This window comes from Mustelus asterias, chromosome 12 (genome assembly GCF_964213995.1).
Source record: "Mustelus asterias chromosome 12, sMusAst1.hap1.1, whole genome shotgun sequence".
In the NCBI taxonomy this organism is placed as follows: Eukaryota; Metazoa; Chordata; class Chondrichthyes; order Carcharhiniformes; family Triakidae; genus Mustelus; species Mustelus asterias.
Window position 1 is genome coordinate 20,847,101 of NC_135812.1, and position 20,921 is coordinate 20,868,021.

The 20,921-nt window shown below is 43.9% G+C and overlaps 1 protein-coding gene and 1 non-coding gene across 2 annotated transcripts in view; one reads left to right on the forward strand and one right to left on the reverse strand.

The window, feature by feature from the left end:
- sez6b (seizure related 6 homolog b) overlaps nt 1–20,921 on the forward strand; it is a 934,329-nt gene that overhangs the window by 795,238 nt on the left and 118,170 nt on the right. The window contains exons 8-9 of the mRNA XM_078224908.1: nt 6,009–6,203; nt 19,893–20,031. Of these exons, the coding sequence (XP_078081034.1) occupies nt 6,009–6,203; nt 19,893–20,031 (334 nt within the window). The remainder of the gene's footprint in view (nt 1–6,008; nt 6,204–19,892; nt 20,032–20,921) is intronic.
- trnat-agu (transfer RNA threonine (anticodon AGU)) lies at nt 5,683–5,756 on the reverse strand. The gene has a single exon. It is a non-coding gene; the product is annotated as a tRNA-Thr (tRNA).

The following is a 20,921-nucleotide window of genomic DNA, read 5'->3' on the forward strand; positions in this document are numbered from 1 at the left end:
GGAAGATTCTCCGGCTCCGCTCGCTCGTGTGCAGATTGGGCTGGGGCCAATTTAAATACGCTATGTCGGTTTGAAGTTGGAGAATCCATTGAAGCCCCTGGTTGGTCGGGGAAATGGCTGAGTAGTGCCCTGGCACTGCCAAATTGGCCTGACCCTAACCTGGAAAGTCTTCAAATCTATCCTTTCCTTATCACAGTTTGCATTCACAATGCTCAGAGCAGCACTAGATGTTTATAGTAGATACTGGGAAAAAGGCACAGAACTCCAAATCCACACAGCTTCCAAGGGTTTAATTCAACAGAGACTTCTGAGCCTTTGCCGGCTCAATTTGGTTTGGGTCACTTCGACAGAAATGCATTTATTCGCTCACTACAGCAGGGAAATTGGAATGTTTTTTAAATGGTTTCCAGCTGCTGACTTAAAGTTCAGAACTTGAACTTTGTGTCAGTAACAAAATAATCCATTAAAAAGTTTCCACTGACTTCCCCATGGGCCTGAACCTATCACGGGCTTTTCTGGATTTAAAGTGGCTGTGCTGTCAGTCCATTATACTAAAGTTGACATGAGTTCAGGCTGCAGGAAGGGAAGTGGGAACTTTCTTTAATGGATATATCTTACTGCTGCACTGAGGTTTCAAATCCATATTTCAGGCCCACAGTTTTTGTCCGTCCTGCTTTTGATTTTGATTCGATTTGATTTATTATTGTCACATGTATTAGTATACAGTGAAAAGTATTGTTTCTTACACGCTATACACACAAGGCTTACCATTCATAGAGATGGAAAGGAGGGTACAGAATGTAGTGTTGCAGTCATAGCGAGGGTGTAGAGAAAGATCAACTTAATGTGAGGTAGGTCCATTCAAAAGTCTGATGGCAGCAGGGAAGAAGCTGTCCTAGAGTCGATTGGTACGTGATCTCATACTTTTGTATCTTTTCCCCATGGAAGAAGGTGGAAGAGAGTATGTCCGGGGTGCGTGGGGTCCTTGGTTACGCTGGCTGCTTTTTCGAGGCAGTATTCTTCAGTATTGTCCCTTTTATTGTGCCCTTTTTATTCCCACATGATTAGCTCTAAGGCATCCGAGTTCAAATCACGCTGTGTAATATTGTCTGCTAATTTAATCCAGTGTGACAAAGCAATCTACTGTAGCCTCTTTTTGCTGCAGTTTTATCTGCCTTTTCTACGTCCATTCTTGGTGTTACTGAAGGGGCATCTTTCAAATGAATTTTCCACCTTGACCTGAATCTTATTCTCAACTCCTAAATGTTACAGCAGTGATAGTGAGAGCATGAATATGATGTGCAAGGGCCTCAGGTCTCGGACTAGAAATCAAGCTCAGTCAGACCAATACAGACAATGTTGGCAGTGAGATGGAGGATAAATCTTCAAATTCAATACCAATATACAATCAGGCACTTGCAGGATGTTCCTAAGCTCTCACTATATGAATATATCACAGAATTATGTAGTAGGGCGGATGCCCACAGCCAGAGGCCACTAATATTGGACACCATTCTGGCACATGGGGGATGGTGTGACTTCATTGTGTAGGTGGTGATACCATCACATAAAGAGATTCAGCACAGTTAGAGAGACAACAAAGGATTTCTGCTCCTCCATTGCATCATGGCTGTTGCAGATAGAGAAAAGAATATGCAGAGGCCCCGGCTCTGTTTCACTGACTCAGTGTCCTAACGGTCAAAATGCCAGTTATGAAGCCATCCAGTACCAGATTGTGGTCAGACCAGCTGTAACCGGGCTTTCCGGTACAAAACCTAATTCTTAACAGCTGTCTATCTCTGTAATTCCAATGTAAGCAACATCCCATTGACATAAATCCCTTCTTCAGAACTAATTAGCATCAAAAACAGATATGCTCATGTGGATGCTAGATTTCCAGCCTTTTAACCCCTCTGGACAGATACAGAAAGGCACCTGCCTTCTGATCCCTATACAACAGTTTCCAGAGAAGGATATATGCTCAAACAGCAGAACTTCAGAGAAATAAACCTACTCTCTGCAAGATCCCAGTCTCTTGACCTCAGAGACTCAGGGCTATTTCTTCTTTCTACAGCTCTCAATAAGCAACTGAGCTGTGTTTCCCTCTCTGAGCATAATCCTGCCCAGCCACCTGATATTACCGTCAATCAACCCAAACAAGCCCTACTCTGCAAAACCCCAAGGGAACACACTAAAACAACAGAACAGCAGTAGTCCAGGTTAAAGCAAACATTCTTGCAATTAAGATCAATTATGCTGCTGCAGTAACGACAGGACTGCCAGATCTCGACAAAACGGCACCGATGATAAAACAAACTGCTAAAACAGATCCTGCACAAGAAATATGACCCAAATACATTTCTTAAAGGCACAGTATCATCACAATATTAATTACAGAAGGAGAAAGGGCACCCTGCTGTGTTCCATTAAAGTGGGCAGTTTCGCACCCACTTATTTTCTGAACTTTGTTCAAACTGTTTAATTTACAGGGATGAAAAACAAATTTCCTTCAAGGTAGGTTTTCCTGAAATTCATTCCTCCCGTGCTAAAATTATTTAGTGGATTAAATAAAAATTGCAAAAGTGCAGCAAAATTGTGATCAAATTGGGTACAAATATTTCATAAGGTTACATGCAGGTGATGGGCTTCAGTTGTCAGCAGTGTTCTTGACCTTGAAGGTGGCATCCAGGACCCAGAAAATGAGCTGAGGAAGGTGAAGAGATTTGAAAAACAAAGTTAGCTCAAACCTGCTCCGAGCAGGAATACTGGGAAAAATGTTTTTCTACTGGTTATGAATTTAACATTGTTAGGTTAGCATACTAAACGAATATGGTTGTCTTTTGTGGCAAATGGGGTGCTGGTAAGCTGTTATGATGGTGTAGGCCCCTTTTCACAATGGATTCACGGAAAGGAACAAGGACTTGTTTGCAACATTTCTCGCAACGGAATTGTTGATGGACACTGAGCAGATCACATCGCCACCAAGAAGTTGTCAACAAGGATATGATTGCACTGGAGGGGGTGCAGAGGAGATTCACCAGGATGCTGCCTGGGATGGAACATTTAAGTTATGAAGAGAGGTTGGATAGGCTTGGGTTGTTTTCGTTGGAGCAGAGAAAACTGAGGGGCGACCTGATTGCAGTGTACAAGATTATGAGAGATATGAACAGAGTGGATAAGGAGTAGCTGTTCCCCTTATTTGAAGGGTCAGTCACGAGGTAACATAGGTTCAAGGTGAGGGGTAGGAGGTTTAGGGGGGAATGTGAGAAAAAACTTTTTTTACCCAGAGGGTGGTGCCGATCTGGAATGTGTTGCCTGAGAGGGTGGTAGAAGCAGGTTGCTTCACGTCCTTTAAAAAGTATCTGGATCAGCACTTGGCACGTCAGAACATTCAGGTCTATGGGCCAAGTACTGGTAAATGGGATTAAGTGGGAGCTCAGGTATTTTTCGCTTGTCAGTGCAGACTCGATGGGCCGAAGGGCCTCTTCTGCACTGTATGATTCTATGATTTAGAAAGAACCTTAATTTAAGAGCTCTGAACTTTTGGGAACACTTCCAGCCACAATTATTGGCAGCCTTGTCTTTTGAATTGCACAGAGGGAACTTGCTGGTTCACGGTGTCGCAAATTCATCAAGTAAAAGGAAATGAAGCAGACCCTCTCGGAATTTAAAACGCAGAAAGAGAAAATTATACGAACATGCGTCCCTAACGGATGTTAGTAAAATGAACTCTGTCTCGAAGAGCTCTGGCGATATATTAGAGGAGGTTGACACAACTGATCTGGGCTCGTTTACAGTCCTCCTGCAGCTATTTTGCCTTTTCAATAAATTTGATGTATATGTGCTGCTGTGTTGTTTATGCTTTGCAACTTATCTGGTACGCGACTTCATTAACTGTAAAGTTGAGATCATTGAAGCAAGTCCACAAGTAATAGTTTGTTAATAATTGTGTGCTGTGAAATTCCACAGCCCAATTCGCACTGTCTATAAATTAGCACACTGATGGCACTGAGTAGTCTTGCCTGCCTGGGGATGTTCAAATTATTCCTTGTGTGAACTGGTAGCGATGAAACCTGAGATCAGACATTACCAAAGGATGTGTGAAGCTCACTGCAAAATGTTGCAAATCCTCTTTTATCGGACTGAAGTGTGCATTCAATACCCTGATACAAAGCCGTAAACAACACCTCATACAAAAGGTTGTGGGATATTGCAGAGTGTGAGGGAGTTCTATAGTTCACGGAAGCAATTAGTTTGCATTGTGAATGGCCCAGATTATTATACATGTTTTGCCGCGGTAAATTAACCACGCAAAATAATGTGCTCTTTGTCAATTAAAGTAATTTAGAGCCAATTACAATAGGAAATAAAATTATCGGAACAAAACAAGTTCAGGTGCCATCTTTTATTGTGTGCTTTAATGTTGTGTCTTTTGTATTGTGTTCTGCAGCAAAAATAAATCTTTTAGTCAGCAATATATATTTTCACAGGATGGAGAAAACGCTTGCTGCGTTTGTTTGCATTGCCAATTCACAATCTGGTGAAGCAAGTCTCTTCAATGTGCTTGACTCCATTGGTGGCATTCCTGCTCCTGAGTCAGAGGTTGGAGGTTCAAGTCCCACTTGAGAACATGAATATGTAACCTAGGCAGTCCAGGACTGGCTGTTTTCTATGAGGGACTGTGTTTGAGGTGGTGTCATAAGCAACATTCACCCCTCAACCAACAGCACCCAAAACAGATATGCTCACCTCGTTGCCGTTTGAGTGATCTTGCGGAGCGTATATTGGGTGCTGTGTTTTCCCACAGTAACAATATCCACTATATTTCAAAAGAAAAAGCAAATTATTCTTGAGTGCATGAAAAGTGCTATGTGAATGTAAGTTTTTTGCTGTTTCTTCTTCCATCATTTGCATGGGGGAGTTCTGATAAAAACCCTTGGTTCTTATTTTCCAGCACAAACTAAATGTTTAGTGTACACCATCTACAAGATGCATTGCGGCGACTCACCAAGGTTCCTTTGACAGCACCTTCCAAACTTGCAAACTACATCACCTATCATAGAATCCCTACAATGTAGAAGAGGCCATTTGGCCCATCGTGTCTGCACCGACTCTCTGACAGATTGAATAAATTGGGATTGTTCTCCCTGGAAAGACGGAGGCTGAGGGGATACCTGATAGAAGTTTATAAAATTATGAGAGGTATAGATAGGGTGAACAGTTGGAAGAAATGACAATTACAAGGGGGCACAAGTTCAAGATAAAGGGGGAAAGATTCAGTGATGTGAGTGGGAAGTTTTTTATACAGAGGGTGGTGGGGGCCTGGAATGCACTGCCAAGTGAGGTGGTTGAGGCAGTTACATTAGCCACATTTAAGACTTACCTTGATAGGCATATGAACAAACGGGGAATAGAGGGATATAAGCGGTTGATTGAGATAGACTGTGGGAGGAAACTGGAGCATCCGGAGGAAACCTATGCAGACATGGGGAGAATGTGTAAACCCAACACAGACAGTCACCCAAGGCTGGAATCGAACCCGGGTCACTGTGCCACCATGCCACTCTTTTCTCAGCAAATTAGTTCTGCTGGAAGTTTGTGATAGATGGAATTAACCCTCTGAAACAAGATCTGCCCCGTGCGTCAAAGGAAATAAATTCCATTGAGAGACCTCCTTGGCCAAGGCGCCACTGAGATTTGAACTCAAGATCTCCTGTTGACTAGGCAGGCGCTTTAACCAGCTAAGCCATGGCACCAATTACTTTTAAAGTGGAATCACCCTTGTAATCCAGGTGCAGTAATATATTAACAATCTGTCTATAATGTGTACTTTCAGTAGATCCCACTTACTTCGTGTAGTACATTCCTCATTGCATTTTGGTAAGCCCCTAACATTATAAAACATCTTACCACAAGCTATGCCATGGAAGATCTGCTGATGCTTGTACATAATTCTTCATAATTTCAATTTTTTTTTGTTTTGAGTGCATCACTTCTTCTTCTTTCAGCCTTTGAACAGGGTCATTGTTACGAGCCGTTCATTAAGTATGGAAATTTCACCACGGGCGACACATCGTATCAAGTGGGGACTGTGGCCGAGTTTTCATGTGATCCGGGATACCACTTGGAACAAGGGTCAGTGATCATAGAATGTGTGGACACCCGGGATCCCCAGTGGAATGAGACTGAGCCAGCCTGCAGAGGTAAGATCACACCAGTGCAACCACGTGAGTTTTACTTAACTACCAGCAAGAGAAACAACAAGAGCAAACTGGGACCTTAGTTTGAGGAACATGTGAATTCTAGCAGAGCCTTGATAGCACATTGTTTAACTCTATCATCTCCTCACACCTAGCGGACAGTGTTGAATCTTGCACCGTGGCTTCTCTTCAATAACTACCCACAGGCAGGCTTCAGGCAACACAGCTCTTCATTCAAGGTCTTATCACACCACACTCCAAATGTAGACTGCCCACTCTGGGTGGATCCCAGCAGCTCACACCACACCTGAAGTCAAATAACCCATTCCCTTAAAGGGGCTATGCCCCAACATATACATATATCAACGCCCCCCGCAGGCAGGACACGCAAACTCATTATAAGGTGAAAATGTGCCACCCACCATATCAGTGTTTCTTTTTATTCATTCTTGGGACATGGGTGTCACTGGCTGGCCAGCATTTATTGCCCATCCCCTGTTGCCTTTGAAAATGAATGGCTTGCTAGGCCATTTCAGTGGGCATTTGAGAGTCAAGCACATTACTATGGCTCTCGAGTCACATGTAGGCCAGGCCGGGTAAAGACGGCAGATTTCCTTCAATAATGGACATTAGTGAACCAGATGGGTTTTTCCGACAATCGACAGTGGTTTCATGGTCATCCGTGTTTTTTTATTGAATTCAAATTCCATCTGCCATGGCGGGATTTGAACCTGGGTCCCCAGAACATGAGCTGAGTTTCTGGATTAATAGTCTAGCAATAATACCACTGGGCCATCACCTCCCCTCAATGTGAAAAGCCAAGAAAATTGGAGTGCAGCACCCAGACCTTAAACTTTATTTAAATTGATCCCTCTGTTTGCTACCTCCCCAGAACCCCGGGTGCAAAGCAAACTTCTCGAGTACAAAAATCTCTTGGCAGGTGTAACAGGCCCTGACAACCAGACGGGGAGAATGGGGTGGTTGGTTTGGGAGTGGGAGGAATGGCTGCATTCTGCCAATGCTCAGCAGTCTCACATGTTTGGACTTGATAGCTGTGCGGTATCTTTCTTTTTTTAAAGTTTTTGTTTTATTAGTCACAAGTAAGGCTTGCATTAACACTGCAATGAAGTTACTGTGAAATTCCCCTAGTCACCACACTCCGGTGCCTGTTCGGGTCAATGCACCTAACCATGTGATCCTGTTTGCGAAAAGAAATGAAGGAAACAATTTTGACCCGTTTACTGAGAAATTCACACCCAATTTCACAGAGAGGGAGAGGCCACTGGCATTCAAGGGTGGCAACTAAAAGTGTGCTTGGACTGCGAAAGGATTGAGAGATTTTATTTGTAATTCTTTCATAATAATGGATGCGTGTGCTCCTAAAGAACCGTGCGTTGCCTCATCTCCCTACCCATTGCCATTGTAGTTAGGTGTTGCTGATTGATAAAATGAGTCCTACTCTTTGACCAGTTCTCTGTATGCCACAATCTAGCTGCTCCATCAGCCAGTGACGTTTCTGCACCATTAATTAGGACAATGTCAATATATCTATTGTCTATTGCTGTGTTTTTTGTTGGACGTAAGTGTTTTAATAGTTCACAGAATCATAGAATCCTACAGTGTAGAAGGAGGCCATGCAGCCCATCGAGTCTGCACCAACAACAATCCCACCCAGGCCCTATCCCCATAACCCCATGCATTTACACAAGCTCGTCCCCCTGACACTAAGGGCCAATTTAGCATTACCAATCCACCTAACCCGCACATCTTTGGGAGGAAACCGGAGCACCCGGAGGAAATGCATGCAGACACAGGGAGAACGTGCAGACAGTGACCCAAGCCGGGAATCGAACCCGGGTCACTGGCACTGTGAGGCAGCAGTGCTAACCACTGTGCCACCATGTCAACCATAGTTAAGTAGATGATCCTGGTATCCTGTCGTTAAGTAGATGATCCTGGTATCCGAATGCTAGTCACTAAACAGGAGCAACACACTACGTGTCAGTTATCCAGCTCCAAAACCATCTGCATTTCCTACTCCAAATCAGTTAAATACCCCAAAGGCTCATGCAACAAAGGGACTGGTCTGGTTGATGAGACCTTTCTGATTGCCAGTGGAGACCATCAGCCTGAAAAGTCCAATATCAATCTACAGGTGCAAGAGAAAAGGTAAATTTAAATTATTATTTGGATCTGCCTTCTCCCAACACTCTTACTGAACCCACATTCCCCTATTGTAGCTGTCCGAGGACCGTCAATAGCCCCATCTTTCTTGCGTATCCTTTACTGGGGCATCCTGCAAGGATGAAAGATGGAAACTGTGTTGGGAGGCTCCCTCCCACTTCATTTAAACTGATCCCTGTGTCTTGCAACTATGATGTGGAGATGCCGGCGTTGGACTGGGGTAAACAACAGTAAGAGTTTTAACAACACCATGTTAAAGTCCAACAGGTTTATTGGGTAGCAAATGCCATTAGCTTTCGGAGCCCCCAAGGAGCTGGATAACTGACACTTCATTTAAACTGATCCCTGTGTCTTGCAACTATGATGTGGAGATGCCGGCGTTGGACTGGGGTAAACAACAGTAAGAGTTTTAACAACACCATGTTAAAGTCCAACAGGTTTATTGGGTAGCAAATACCATTAGCTTTCGGAGCCCCCAAGGAGCAGGGCTCCGAAAGCTAATGGCATTTGCTACCAACTAAACCTGTTGGACTTTAACCTGGTGTTGTTAAAACTCTTGCAACTATCACAGGTGTAGACCAGACTGTGCCCTACCCCTTGCCTGTCCCCAGCCCGTGCCAAAGGGGCAGAAACCTTTTGAGTCCTTTCTTTTCCTAGAACAGTGTCAAGGTTTGTTGCCTGCTGCAAGTGTATGAGAGATTCTTTATGATGTAAGGTTGAAGGGGTGATGCATTGGTCTAAAGATGTACACAGTAATTATTCACTGTGGACAACACCTTAACCCTCCTCGCTGCAAAGTATTGATTTGGGCTGAATTTGTTTGGGCTTTCTAAGAATGGTGTTGCTGCTTCTGAGGGAAGTGTAAATGTTGTGTTGGTTTGTTAATGGCAGGAGAATGTCCCTTCCACTGTTTTGTAGTATTATTAAATCATTGATCAACAGGGCATTCAATCCTGAATAGTAGTTCCATTGGAGAGCTTTAAACTCTTCAGCTGATGAAGCAATTGAAAGCACTATTGTGTGATTCAATTGGATACTGACATTTCTACCTCTGAAAACATTCTATGGACTGGAAATGCTGCAAGACCTGCTGATTCTTTTCCAGCATTCCCTGTTTTTATTGCAGATTTCCAGCATCTGGAGTATTTTGCTTTTATTTAAGTTGCAGAATATTGTATATCTCTAGAGTCTGGGTATATGAAATGCATTAAATCTTATAAACAGATAATCGAGTGTATTTCTCGAACATCATCATCGTAATACTGGAGAGAAACTATGACAGAGACACTCAATCTATTAAATTGCGGTGCAGTGTTGTCGTCTTGTTGTTGTGGTTGTTGGAGATTAGTTATCTCAGTTCCAGGGCATCACTGCAGGAGTTCCTCGGGGTAGTGTCCTAGACTCAACTGTTTTATCAATGATCTTCCTTCCATCATAAAGTCAGTAGTGGAGCTGTCCGCTGATGCTTGCACAGTGACCAGCGCCATTCACGGTTCCTCAAATACTGACGCAATCCATGGCCGAATGCAAGCCTGGGACAATATCCAGGCTTGAACTGACAAGTTGCAAGTAACATCCACACCACAGAAGTGTCAAACAATGACCATCTCTAACAAGAAAGAATCTAACCTTCACCCCTTCACATTCTATGGCATTACCATTGCTGAAGAATCCCCTACTATCAATATCCTGAGGCTTACCATTGACCAGAAGCTGAATTGGACTAGCCATATAAATACTGTGGCTGCAAGAGCAGATCAGAGGCTAGGAATCCTGTGGTGAGTAACTTGCCTTCAGACTCCCCAAAGCCTATCCATTATCTAATAGGCACAAGTCAGGAGGTGATGGAATAGTCTCCACTTTCCTGGATGAGTGCAATCACAACAACAGTCAAGAAGTTTGACACCATCCACGACAAAGCAGCCCGCTTGATTGGCAACCCTTCCACAAACATTCATTCTCTTCACCACCAACGACCAATGGCAGCCGTGTGTACCATCTACAAGATGAACTGCAGAAACTTAACAAGGTTCCATGGGCAGCACCTTCCAAACCCATGACTGCTACCATCCAGAAGAGCAAGGACAGCAGATACATGGGGACACCACCACCTGGACATTCCCCTCCAAGACACTCTACGATCTAAGGAGATCCATCAAAGATGCCAAAATACAGTACCAGACCAAAGATGTGCGGGTTAGGTCGATTGGCCATGCTAAAATTGCCCCTTAGTGTCCTGAGATGTGTAGGTTAGAGGGATTAACGGGTAAAATATGTAGGGATATGGGGGTAGGGCCTGGGTGGGATTGTGGTCGGTGCAGACTCGATGGGCCGAATGGCCTCCTTCTGCACTATAGGGTTTCTATGATTCAAGCTCGAGTCCCAGGCTAGCCACACCGACCCCCGCTGACTATGGCAAGGTCTGCAAGACATAACAGGCTACAAGATGAAGGAATGTAAAATCGCCGGCTCCAACGCACCGCTCCCTGATGAGCTCAATGCATTCTATGCCCATTTTGAGCAAGAGGTCAGCGAGAGCATGCCCTCCACCCTGGAAGCACCTGTATCTGGGGTCACCATTGCAGATGTCAGAACAGCTTTCTCGAAGGTCAACCGATGGAAAGCGACTGGCCCGGATGGGGTACCCGGACGAGCACTCAGATCCTGCGCGGATCAGCTGGCGGGAGAATTCGCAGACATCTTCAACCTCTCTTTACAACAATCTGAGGTCCCTATCTGCTTCAGGAAGATGACCATCGTCCCGGTATCTAAGAAAAACCAAGCCGCGTGCCTTAATGACAATTGGCCGGTGGCTCTGACATCCATCATTATGAAGTGTTTCGAAAGGCTAGTCATGGCACGAATCAATTCCAGCCTCCCGGACTACCTGGATCCACTACAGTTTGCCTACCATCGCAACAGGTCCACAGCAGATGCCATCTCCCTGGCTCTGCACTCAACCCTGGAATAACAATGATAACAATGACATCTATCTCAGACTCCTATTTATTGACGACAGCTCAGCCTTTAACACCATTATTCCCACGAAACTCATCTCCAAACTCCGTGGTCTGGGCTTCAGCTCCTCCCTCTGTGACTGGATCCTGAACTTCCTAACTCACAGACCACAATCAGTAAGGATAGGCAACAACACCATCTCCACAATCATCCTCAACACCGATGCCCCACAAGGCTGTGTTCTCAGCCCCCTACTATACTTATACACCTATGACTGTGTGGCCAAATTCCCCTCCAATTCGATTTTCAAGTTTGCTGACGACACCACCATAGTGGGTCGGATCTCAAACAATGACAAGACAGAGTACAGGAATGAGACAGAGAGTTTGGTGAACTGGTGCGGCAACAATAATCTCTCCCTCAATGTCAACAAAACGAAGGAGATTATCATCGACTTCAGGAAGCGTAAGGGAGAACATGCCCCTGTCTACATCAACGGGGACGAGGTGGAAAGGGTTGAGAGCTTCAGGTTTTTAGGTGTCCGGATCACCAAAAACCTGTCCTGGTCCCCTCATGCAGACACTATAGGTTTACCCTGGTCCCCTCATGCAGACACTATAGTTAAGAAAGCCCACCAACGCCTCTACTTTCTCAGAAGACGATGGAAATTTGGCATGTCAGCTACGACTCTCACCAATATTTACAGATGCACCATAGAAAGCATTCTTTCTGGTTGTATCACAGCTTGGCATGGCTCCTGCTCTGCCCAAGACCGCAAGGAAATACAAAAGGTCATGAATGTAGCCCAATCCATCACGCAAACCAGCCTCCCATCCATTGACTCTGTCTAAACTTCCTGCTGCCTCGGCAAAGCGACCAGCATAATTAAGGACCCCACACACCCCAGACATTCTCTCTTCCACCTTCTTCCGTCGGGAAAAAAATACAAAAGTCTGAGGTCATGTACGAACCGACTCAAGAGCAGCTTCTTCCCTGCTGCTGTCAGACTTTTGAATGGACTTACCTTGCATTAAGTTGACCTTTCTCTACATCCTAGCTCTGACTTTAACACTACATTCTGCACTCTTTCATTTCCTTCTCTATGAACAGTATTCTTTGTCTGCATAGTGCGCAAGAAACAATACTTTTCACTTTATGTTAATACATATGACAATAATAAGTCAAATCAAATCAAATCAAATCACCATCCTGATTTGGAAATATATCGCCATTCCTTCACTGTCACAGAGTCAAAATCATGGAACACCCTCCTTGACAGGACTGTGTACCTAGAGCACATGGACTGCTCCGTTCAAGAAGCAGTTCAAGAAAGCATCTCATCACCACCTTCTCATGGGCAATTAGAGATGGGCAATAAATGCTGGCCTAGCCAGTGATGCCATGTCCTGTAAATGAATACAAAAAAAATGACATCGAAATTAAACAAAGATTAGCATACAAGTGCTTAACAACATATTAAATTTCTTTTAACAGAAGCGCCCAGCTGTTAATTTTAATCTCAATGTGATGTAAATTTAAAGCTAATGAGTTTAGCAACAATTTTCAATGCTAAAAAAAATCAGGGTTAATGATGAGAGCTATTGTATTGCCACAGTTTATTGGAACTGCAATGGCCCACATCACCAAATGGTGATATCAGGTATGGACTGACTAAACCTCCACAGAAGGAGAGACTATATAATAACATGTGAAAGGAGGCTGTCTCACACTTTTATCCAGTTAATGATCTGATCGGCATTATAGAGACGTGGCTACAGGATGGCAAACATTGTGTCCTGCATATTGAGGGGTATATGGCATTCAAAAAGAATGAGAAGCTAGGTAATGGTGATGGGGTAGCACTGTTAATCAAGGATTGCATTGGTGGGATAGTTAGAGGTGACCTTGGTTCAGGAGATCAGAATGTAGAATCGGTTTGTGTGGAGATGAGGAACAGTTGGGAAAGAAGTCACTCATGGGAGTGATCTACAGGGGTCCTAAGAGTAACCACAATGCAGGACAAAGTATAGAAGAAGAAATTTTGGGTGCTTGCAATAGTAATAATCATGGGTCATTGTAATTTACTTGTAAACTAGAAGAATCAGAATGGCAGTAGTAGCCTGGATGATGGGTTCGCAGAATGCTTTTGAGATAGTTTCTTAGAGCAGCAAGTTCAACCAGGGAGCAGGTTATAATTAGACTTGATATTTTGTAATTTTGCAGGATTAATTAATGACCACAGATTAAAGGCAACCCTAAGTAGCAACAGTATGATTCAATTTTATATCCAGTTTGAAAGGGAGAAGAGTGGGTCTACTTAAATAAGGGCAACTGTGTGAGCAAGAAAGCGGAGCCAGCTGAAGTGTACTAAACTAGGAAGTAGATCAGCAGAGAATCAAACATTTAATGGGATGTTTCAGAATGCTCAGAATGAGTATATTCCAACTATAAAGAAAAATCTAAAGGTTGGACCCACCACCCGTGGCTAACTAAAGACATTACGGAAATGTAAGGTAAAAGCATACAATTGCGCAAAAATGAACAGTAAGTCACAGAATGGCAGAGAATGAATATCAAGTTAATCAGGGGGAAGAAATTTGAGTTTGAGAGGGAGCTGGCCAGAAATGTAAAAATGGAAAGCAAGACTTTCTTCAGATATTTAAAAAGAGAGTAAGTAAAGTGAGTGTTGGTCCTCGCGTGAGTGACCATGGAGAGTTAATAGCAAGTAATAAGGAAGATGAAATGAACAATATTTTGCTTCTTTTTTCACTATAGAGGGCAGAAAAAAACACTCCAATAACAGCTGGAAGGGAGAGAGGAACCCGGTGAAATTACAATCACCAGGGAAACGGGACTGAGGAAACTAATGGAACTGCGGGCTGACAAGTCTCTGGGTCCTGATGGACATCATCCTGGGGCATTAAGAGACAGCTAATGGGGTAGGAGATACAAAGTGCAAGGGGGAGAGGTCTGCAATTAATATTTTATTCCTGTATAGCAGAAAAATATAAGCACTTTCCATCAGTTTATTTCAGATAAGTTGCAGCTGCGTATTGCTGCGCTCTGTTGCAACATCTGACAAAATGTTTCCATAGTGACACAAAGGCAGTGGGCGGGTTTATCGCAAAACCCACCATGGGTGGCCCACCATGGGCCGCCAGCGGGACCTTCTGAATTCGCCATTGTCTACGGGGTTTGCCATTGAATGCAACGCTCTCCACTGGTAAAGCCACTATTCTACCTGCCCCTGCTGTTAACATTCATTTCTTCCCTATTATTCTCTGGTGGTGACGAGACATTTTGTAAAAGTGGTTATGTTGTAAGTTTTATCCAATAGCATACAGAGTAAAGGGAGGCCAGGTGAGATAGAAGTCAAGGATCTGCAGAAATTAAACCTCCCATAAGTAAAATATATTTTCTACCTATGAGGGTAAGTATAGCCAGAATACTGATGTTAGTACCTTGAAGCAGGATGCTGTCCAAAGAGAGAGAAGAAAGCCTAATGTGGTAGCGGCAAGGCATTCAATATTTAGGGTCTGTGAATCATATTCTTTGTAATTGGAATTGAGAGGCCCACGTGGTTCCTTACCTGCTCCCACAGAAGCCACTTCCCGGCTTAAGGATATTGGACAGAGAGGAGAAGTATCGAGTCTTTGTGGTTCATGTTGGGAGCAACAACATAGGAAAGAGTAGGCAAGAGCAAAGAGTAGATGAGAGAGAGCACCAGCAGCTGGAAGCTTAGTTGAAAACAAGACTTTAGCAGAGGGATATGAACATGCAGTTGGAGTGGCATAGGAAAGAGATGTTCAATTTCTTGGGACACTCGCAGCAGCAATGAATAGGAAAGAACCATAGCATTGCACTGGGCTATACCTGACCTGGGTTGGGAGCAGTGTCCTTGCAGAAAGAATAAATAGGGCACTCAGAAAGACTTTAAACTAGCCAATGGTGGGGAGGACAAAGATAGGAAAAGTAGCGTGAATGAATACTTTAAAATAAATGAAAAAGTGAGTAGAATAAGAGTCATAAGTTGTGCATTAGGTAAAGGAAAGACAAAAAGATGTAACATTTTTACACAAAGAAAGGAATAAGAAATATGTAAAATAGAAAAGCAAGACAGATTAAGGCATATGGCTCAAGCAAGTGTTTATACAAATGCAAAAAAAATGAGGAACAAGTTAAATGAATTGTGGGCGCAAATTCAACTTGGAGGTTTTGATCTTCTCACCTCTGTAGATTCTCCTGTTTCCTCTTCCTCTGCCGATTTTGACACTTCCAGGAGAGGAAAGGAACTCTGTTCAGTAGGTGATTGCAGCAAGTGTATGCCAACATTTTCAGAAGCCAAAAATATTCATCCACGAATTTTAAACAGATTGCACATCCTTTCCTGTTTCTCCACTGATAACTACCCTTTATCCCGTAAAGTTTGCAAAGATTCCATTTTCCCTTTCACAACAAACAGATGCATCCCATGCCACTCTGCAATTCATTAAATTCATTCTCCTCTTCACACTTAGTGTTAGGAATGAGGTGAGGAGTAATTTCTTCACCTAGAGGGTGGTGAATCTGTGGAATTCACTCCCACAGAAAACAGTTGAGGCCAAAACATTGTGTGATTTCAAGAAGAAGTTAGATATAGCTCTTGGGGCTAAAAGGATCAAGGGATATGGGGGGAAAACAGGATCAGGAGATTGATTTTGATGATCATCCATGATCAAAATGAATGGCAGAGCAGGCTCGAAGGGCCGAATGGCCTACCCCTACTTCTATTGCCTATGCTTCTAGAAACTAGACCTATTTTTACCCAAGTTCAAAGAGACTCTTCTCACAATTTATTCCTTCACATAACTCCTGACACCCAACTCAGTGCTTCTGGAGTTGCCAACCCTCCCAAATTATCCTGGAGTCTCCCAGAAGACCTGAGGATTAATCTTCAGAACTGCGAGGAACTGAAGATAAAAAGCATCTCAGTCAGACTGGAAAGGAATAGCAGGACTAGCAGTGACCCAGGATCAAATGCTGTTCTGATGCATGTGCATGCCTGCAGTAAAGCCATGTGATAGTTAGAGCAGGTTCTATAGTACAGAGGATTGTGGGTATTGTGGCTGCCATTATTGACTAATTTATGAGTGAACCAATACTGGAATATGGGAGGGTAGGGGTTGTAAATCATATGATGAAATCTCCTGGAATACAGTCCCAGCAGAGCTGGTAATCCTAAGTGAGTGGGAGCTCCTGATCTTACGAAACTGAGGGATCAATAACGCACAAGTGTCGATAAAGTTTGCTCTATAGTACTTCCAGATGATGGGCTGCATCCAATCCAATGGGATGTCACTTTTTGTCATCGTCTTTGTTTTAACAAGAGTTCTTTCCCAGGCATCGAATAGAAGCCCGCAGTGGTGTAATAGCATTAAAACTGAGCAGAGTGGTCCATGAAATGACCAAAGAACAGCACAGGAGATTTAAATCATTGCTGATTTTTATAAATATGGGTACTGGCTGTACAATGATGACTGCATTGCCTCAATGCAAATGGTCAGAATCCACATAGATGGAGGTTGGCCACATCTGGAATAAGTAAGATGCATGGAGTACATATTAGTTCATAGAATCATAGAATCCCTTTAGTGCAGAAAGAGGCCATTCGGCCCGACAAGTCTGCACCACTCTTACCCAGCCTGACCCCGTAACCCCACATATTTACCCCGCTAATCCAGATATTTTGGGAGACTAAGAGACAATTTAGCATGGCCAATCAACCCAACTTGCACATCTTTGGACTGTGAGAGGAAACCAGAGCACCCGGAGGAAACCCACGCAGACACGGGGAGAACGTGCAAACTCCACACAGCCAGTGACCCAAGCCGGGAATTGAACCCGGGTCCCCGCCCTGTGAGACAGCAGTGCTAACCACTGTGCCACCGTGCTGCACCAAGTTCAGAGGACAGTAATTAGAAAGTGGCTTTATATAGGAACAGAATGTGTCTTCAGGAGATGTTTGCCTTGAGCAGGACGTGCGTATTGTGTGGCTGAGCAGAAACCACGCAGAAGACTAATGGTGAGTTGGTGGAACAATTGTGGGAAAACCTGGAGAACGAACTTCCCACTTTAGGCTCATCACAGACATTTCCAGGGATCCCATTCACCTGGGATAGGAAGTAACCGAAGGGGTGAACGTATGGCATCAATCACCAGCCTCCCCGTGATGGACGATTTCCCATAACTTCTGATCCCAGCTGAACTACTGAGGGGAAAAGCAAAGAGAGACTGAACGTTTCCTGACAGGGAGCACCATGGGAAACACAAGAGACAAGAAAGCCAATTATGAACATAAACCGCATAAAGTCCTGTTGCTTAACAGCTACTTAATCTGTGCTCTGTCCCTTGGACCCACACTTGCAGTGGAATATATTGCAAACCTTGTTGCTGATTGGTGTTTTACTTGAAACAATGGCTTATTGAAATTCTGGTCAGAAAGGGAATGAAGTCAAAATAAATGATTAATGAACTTCAGATTTGTACTTCATGCTATTACTTGAAATAAGAAATCACTGATATACTCATTCCACTCAGTTCCCTAGGTCACATTTTTGCCAGTAAAGAGAGAGAAAGTGTGCATTTGTGAGAAGAATTCGAAAACAGCTGTGCATGCAGCCCATCCACATCTGGCACTGGATAGTTTGCATGCACCTCTTTGAAGCCAGCAGACCCCCCTCCCTCCATCCAGTGAATTTTCTTGTGGTTTTCAGGCCCTCTCTCCCTTATCTCTTCACAGACTCTCCCCAAGGTAACTTCCCTGAGATCTGATGGGAAGGCGATGGCCTAGTGGTATTCTCATTAGATTATTAATCCAGAAATATAGCTAATGTTCTGGGGACCCGGGTTCGAATCCCACCATGGTAGATGGTGGAATTTGAATTCAATAAAAGAAAAATATCTGGAATTAAGAATCTACTGATGACCATAAAACCATTGTCGATTTTCGGCAAAACCTATCTATTTCCTTCCTTTAGGGAAGGAAATCTGCTGTCTTTACCTGGTCTGGTCTGCCTGTGACTCCAGAGCCAAAACAATTTGGTTGACTCTCAACTGCCTTCCAAGGTCAACTGGGGATGAGTAATAAATGCTGGCCAGATAGTGACGCCCATATCCCACAAATGAATTTTTAAAAAGCCAAGAAAGTGCTATCTGAACCCAAGGTCCAGCATTCAGTTCACTTGTTCAACTGCACCATCTTGGAAGTCTTTTCTATTTTTATCCCTTGCCATCCAATTGATCCTTACCTCCCCACAAGATCTCCACGAGGAAGCTGGACCAGGGAAAGTGCTTCCAAGGGTTTTGTTGCTCTTTGATTGGTTACTTAGAGACCATCATGAGTGGCAAAGTCAAGCTCCCCACGTGGGAATGAAAAACCAGAAAACGCTGAAAAGACTCAGCAGGTCTGGCAGCATCTGTGGAGAGAAACACAGAAGTAATGTTTCAAGTCTGTATGACTTCAGAGTTAAAAAAAGGGAGAAATGTGATGGAATTTAAACAGTTCAAGAGGGTGTGGAGCAGGTGGAGTAAAGTAGGGCAGCATGGTAGCACAGCAGTTAGCACTGGTGCCTCACAGCGCCAGGGACCCGGGTTCGATTCCCAGCTTGGGTCACTGCCTGTGTAGAGTTTGCACATTCTCCCCGTGTCTGCGTGGGTTTGCTCCGGTTTCCTCCCACAATCTGAAAGATGTGTGCTGCTTAGGTGCATTGACCCGAACAGGCGCCGGACTGTGGGGAATTTCACAGTAACTTCATTGCAGTGTTAATGTAAGCCTTACTTGTGACTAATAAATAAACTTGCTTAGAAGGTCAGGGATAAATGTGAGCTCGGAGACACTGAAATAATAAGTTTGGGGCACAGACAATAGAAGTGCAAGTGGTAGTGTTAAAGACTAAAAAAGTGCTGAAACCGGTATAAAGGTAAGATAGCAGAAAGTGAAAGCAAAACTGGAGAACAAGTGACAGATGGCGCCACGGGGGCCCACTTAGGAAACAGGAATGTCTTATCTCCACAAGGTGCATTCCACCTCCAAGAGTTCACATCAGAAATTGATGGTGCGGTTGTGCATAGGCACCTGACGATTCTATGTGACCATCAGCTTGACTGGCCTTCACTAAAATGATCTTGCATACCATTCCTCCTGATTGTTAAACTTAGCGCAGGCTATCATTGTAAAGGGTGATTCAAATGGTTGTAGCAACATTTCAAGCTATGTGGTTAGCAAAGCACATGACTCTCATTTCTACATTTGATTACAGACAGGAGAAAACAGTCAAAGAGGAATAAAAACATAAGCAAATGTAAAAGTGATGCTTAAGAGTTTACAGAAAATCGCTTCAAAAAATGACACTGAGGAGACGCTAGTAATCTTGGCAATGCCAGCAAATAGTTAAAGAGCTGCTTGATGCTCCTGAACTGTTGAAGTGTCTATGATGCCTCAGTGGGTTGTCTGCAGTTTGTATTACATTGACCTGGAAGATGCTGACTTTTCTTTTCCTCCCTAAATCCTAGCTGTTTGCAGTGGGGAGATTACAGACTCTGACGGAGTTGTGCTGTCTCCCAATTGGCCAGAAGCCTATGACAAGGGTCAGGACTGCATTTGGGGGATACACGTGGAAGAAGACAAGCGGATCATGCTGGAGCTCCAAGTGTAAGTACAAAACAGTGCACCCAAAACGCCACAGTCAAAACAACTGGTTTGGGAATTGGAAATTTAACTCCGACTGTCCGTGCAGCTGGTATAAACTGAACGCTGGTGGAAGTTGTTAACTAGTAAGATTTTGAGCACTTTAAGTTCAGACCTGATCATCGACCTGTGTCATGCTGCGGGCTTCAGATTGTACAGCCCTTTCCTAGCACCCTTCTCCATTACAACAACAACTTGTATTTATATAATTCCTTTCACAGAGTAAGGTGTCCCAAAGCATTGAGCAGCATGGTGGCACAGTGGTTAGCATTGCTGCCTCACAGCACCAGGGACCCAGGTTCAATTCCAGCTTTGGGTGATTGTGGAGTCTGCACGTTCTCCCTGTATCTGCATGGGTTTCCTCTGGGTGCTTGGGCTTCCTCCCACAGTCCACAGTCTGGGTTGGGTTGATTGGCCATAATAAATTCCCTCTCAGAGTCAGGGGGATTAGTGGAGTAAATACATGGGATTAAGGGATTAGGCCTTGGGTGGGATTGTTGTCGGTGTAGGCTGGATGGGCCAAATGGCCTCTTTCTGCACTGTAGGGTTCTTTGATTTAACATGAATGACCAAACAAACTTTGACAAGCCATTAAAGGATGTAATAGAACAATTGACTGAAATGTTTTGTCAAAGACGTAGATTTTAAGGAGCATCTAGTAAGAAACCAGAAAGGTGACCTCTGGCTTGGTCCAGGATTGCAGAAGCATGGTGCAGTCAAAAAGCCTGAGTTCAGCTTCTTCCCCCGACTCTGGATCTGTCACAAGGCTGCTTTCTTTCAGCATCTCTTAGCTCTTGCCTCAACATTCCCTCTCATAGAATCATAGAATGGAACCAGCTCTCTGCAACAGCAAT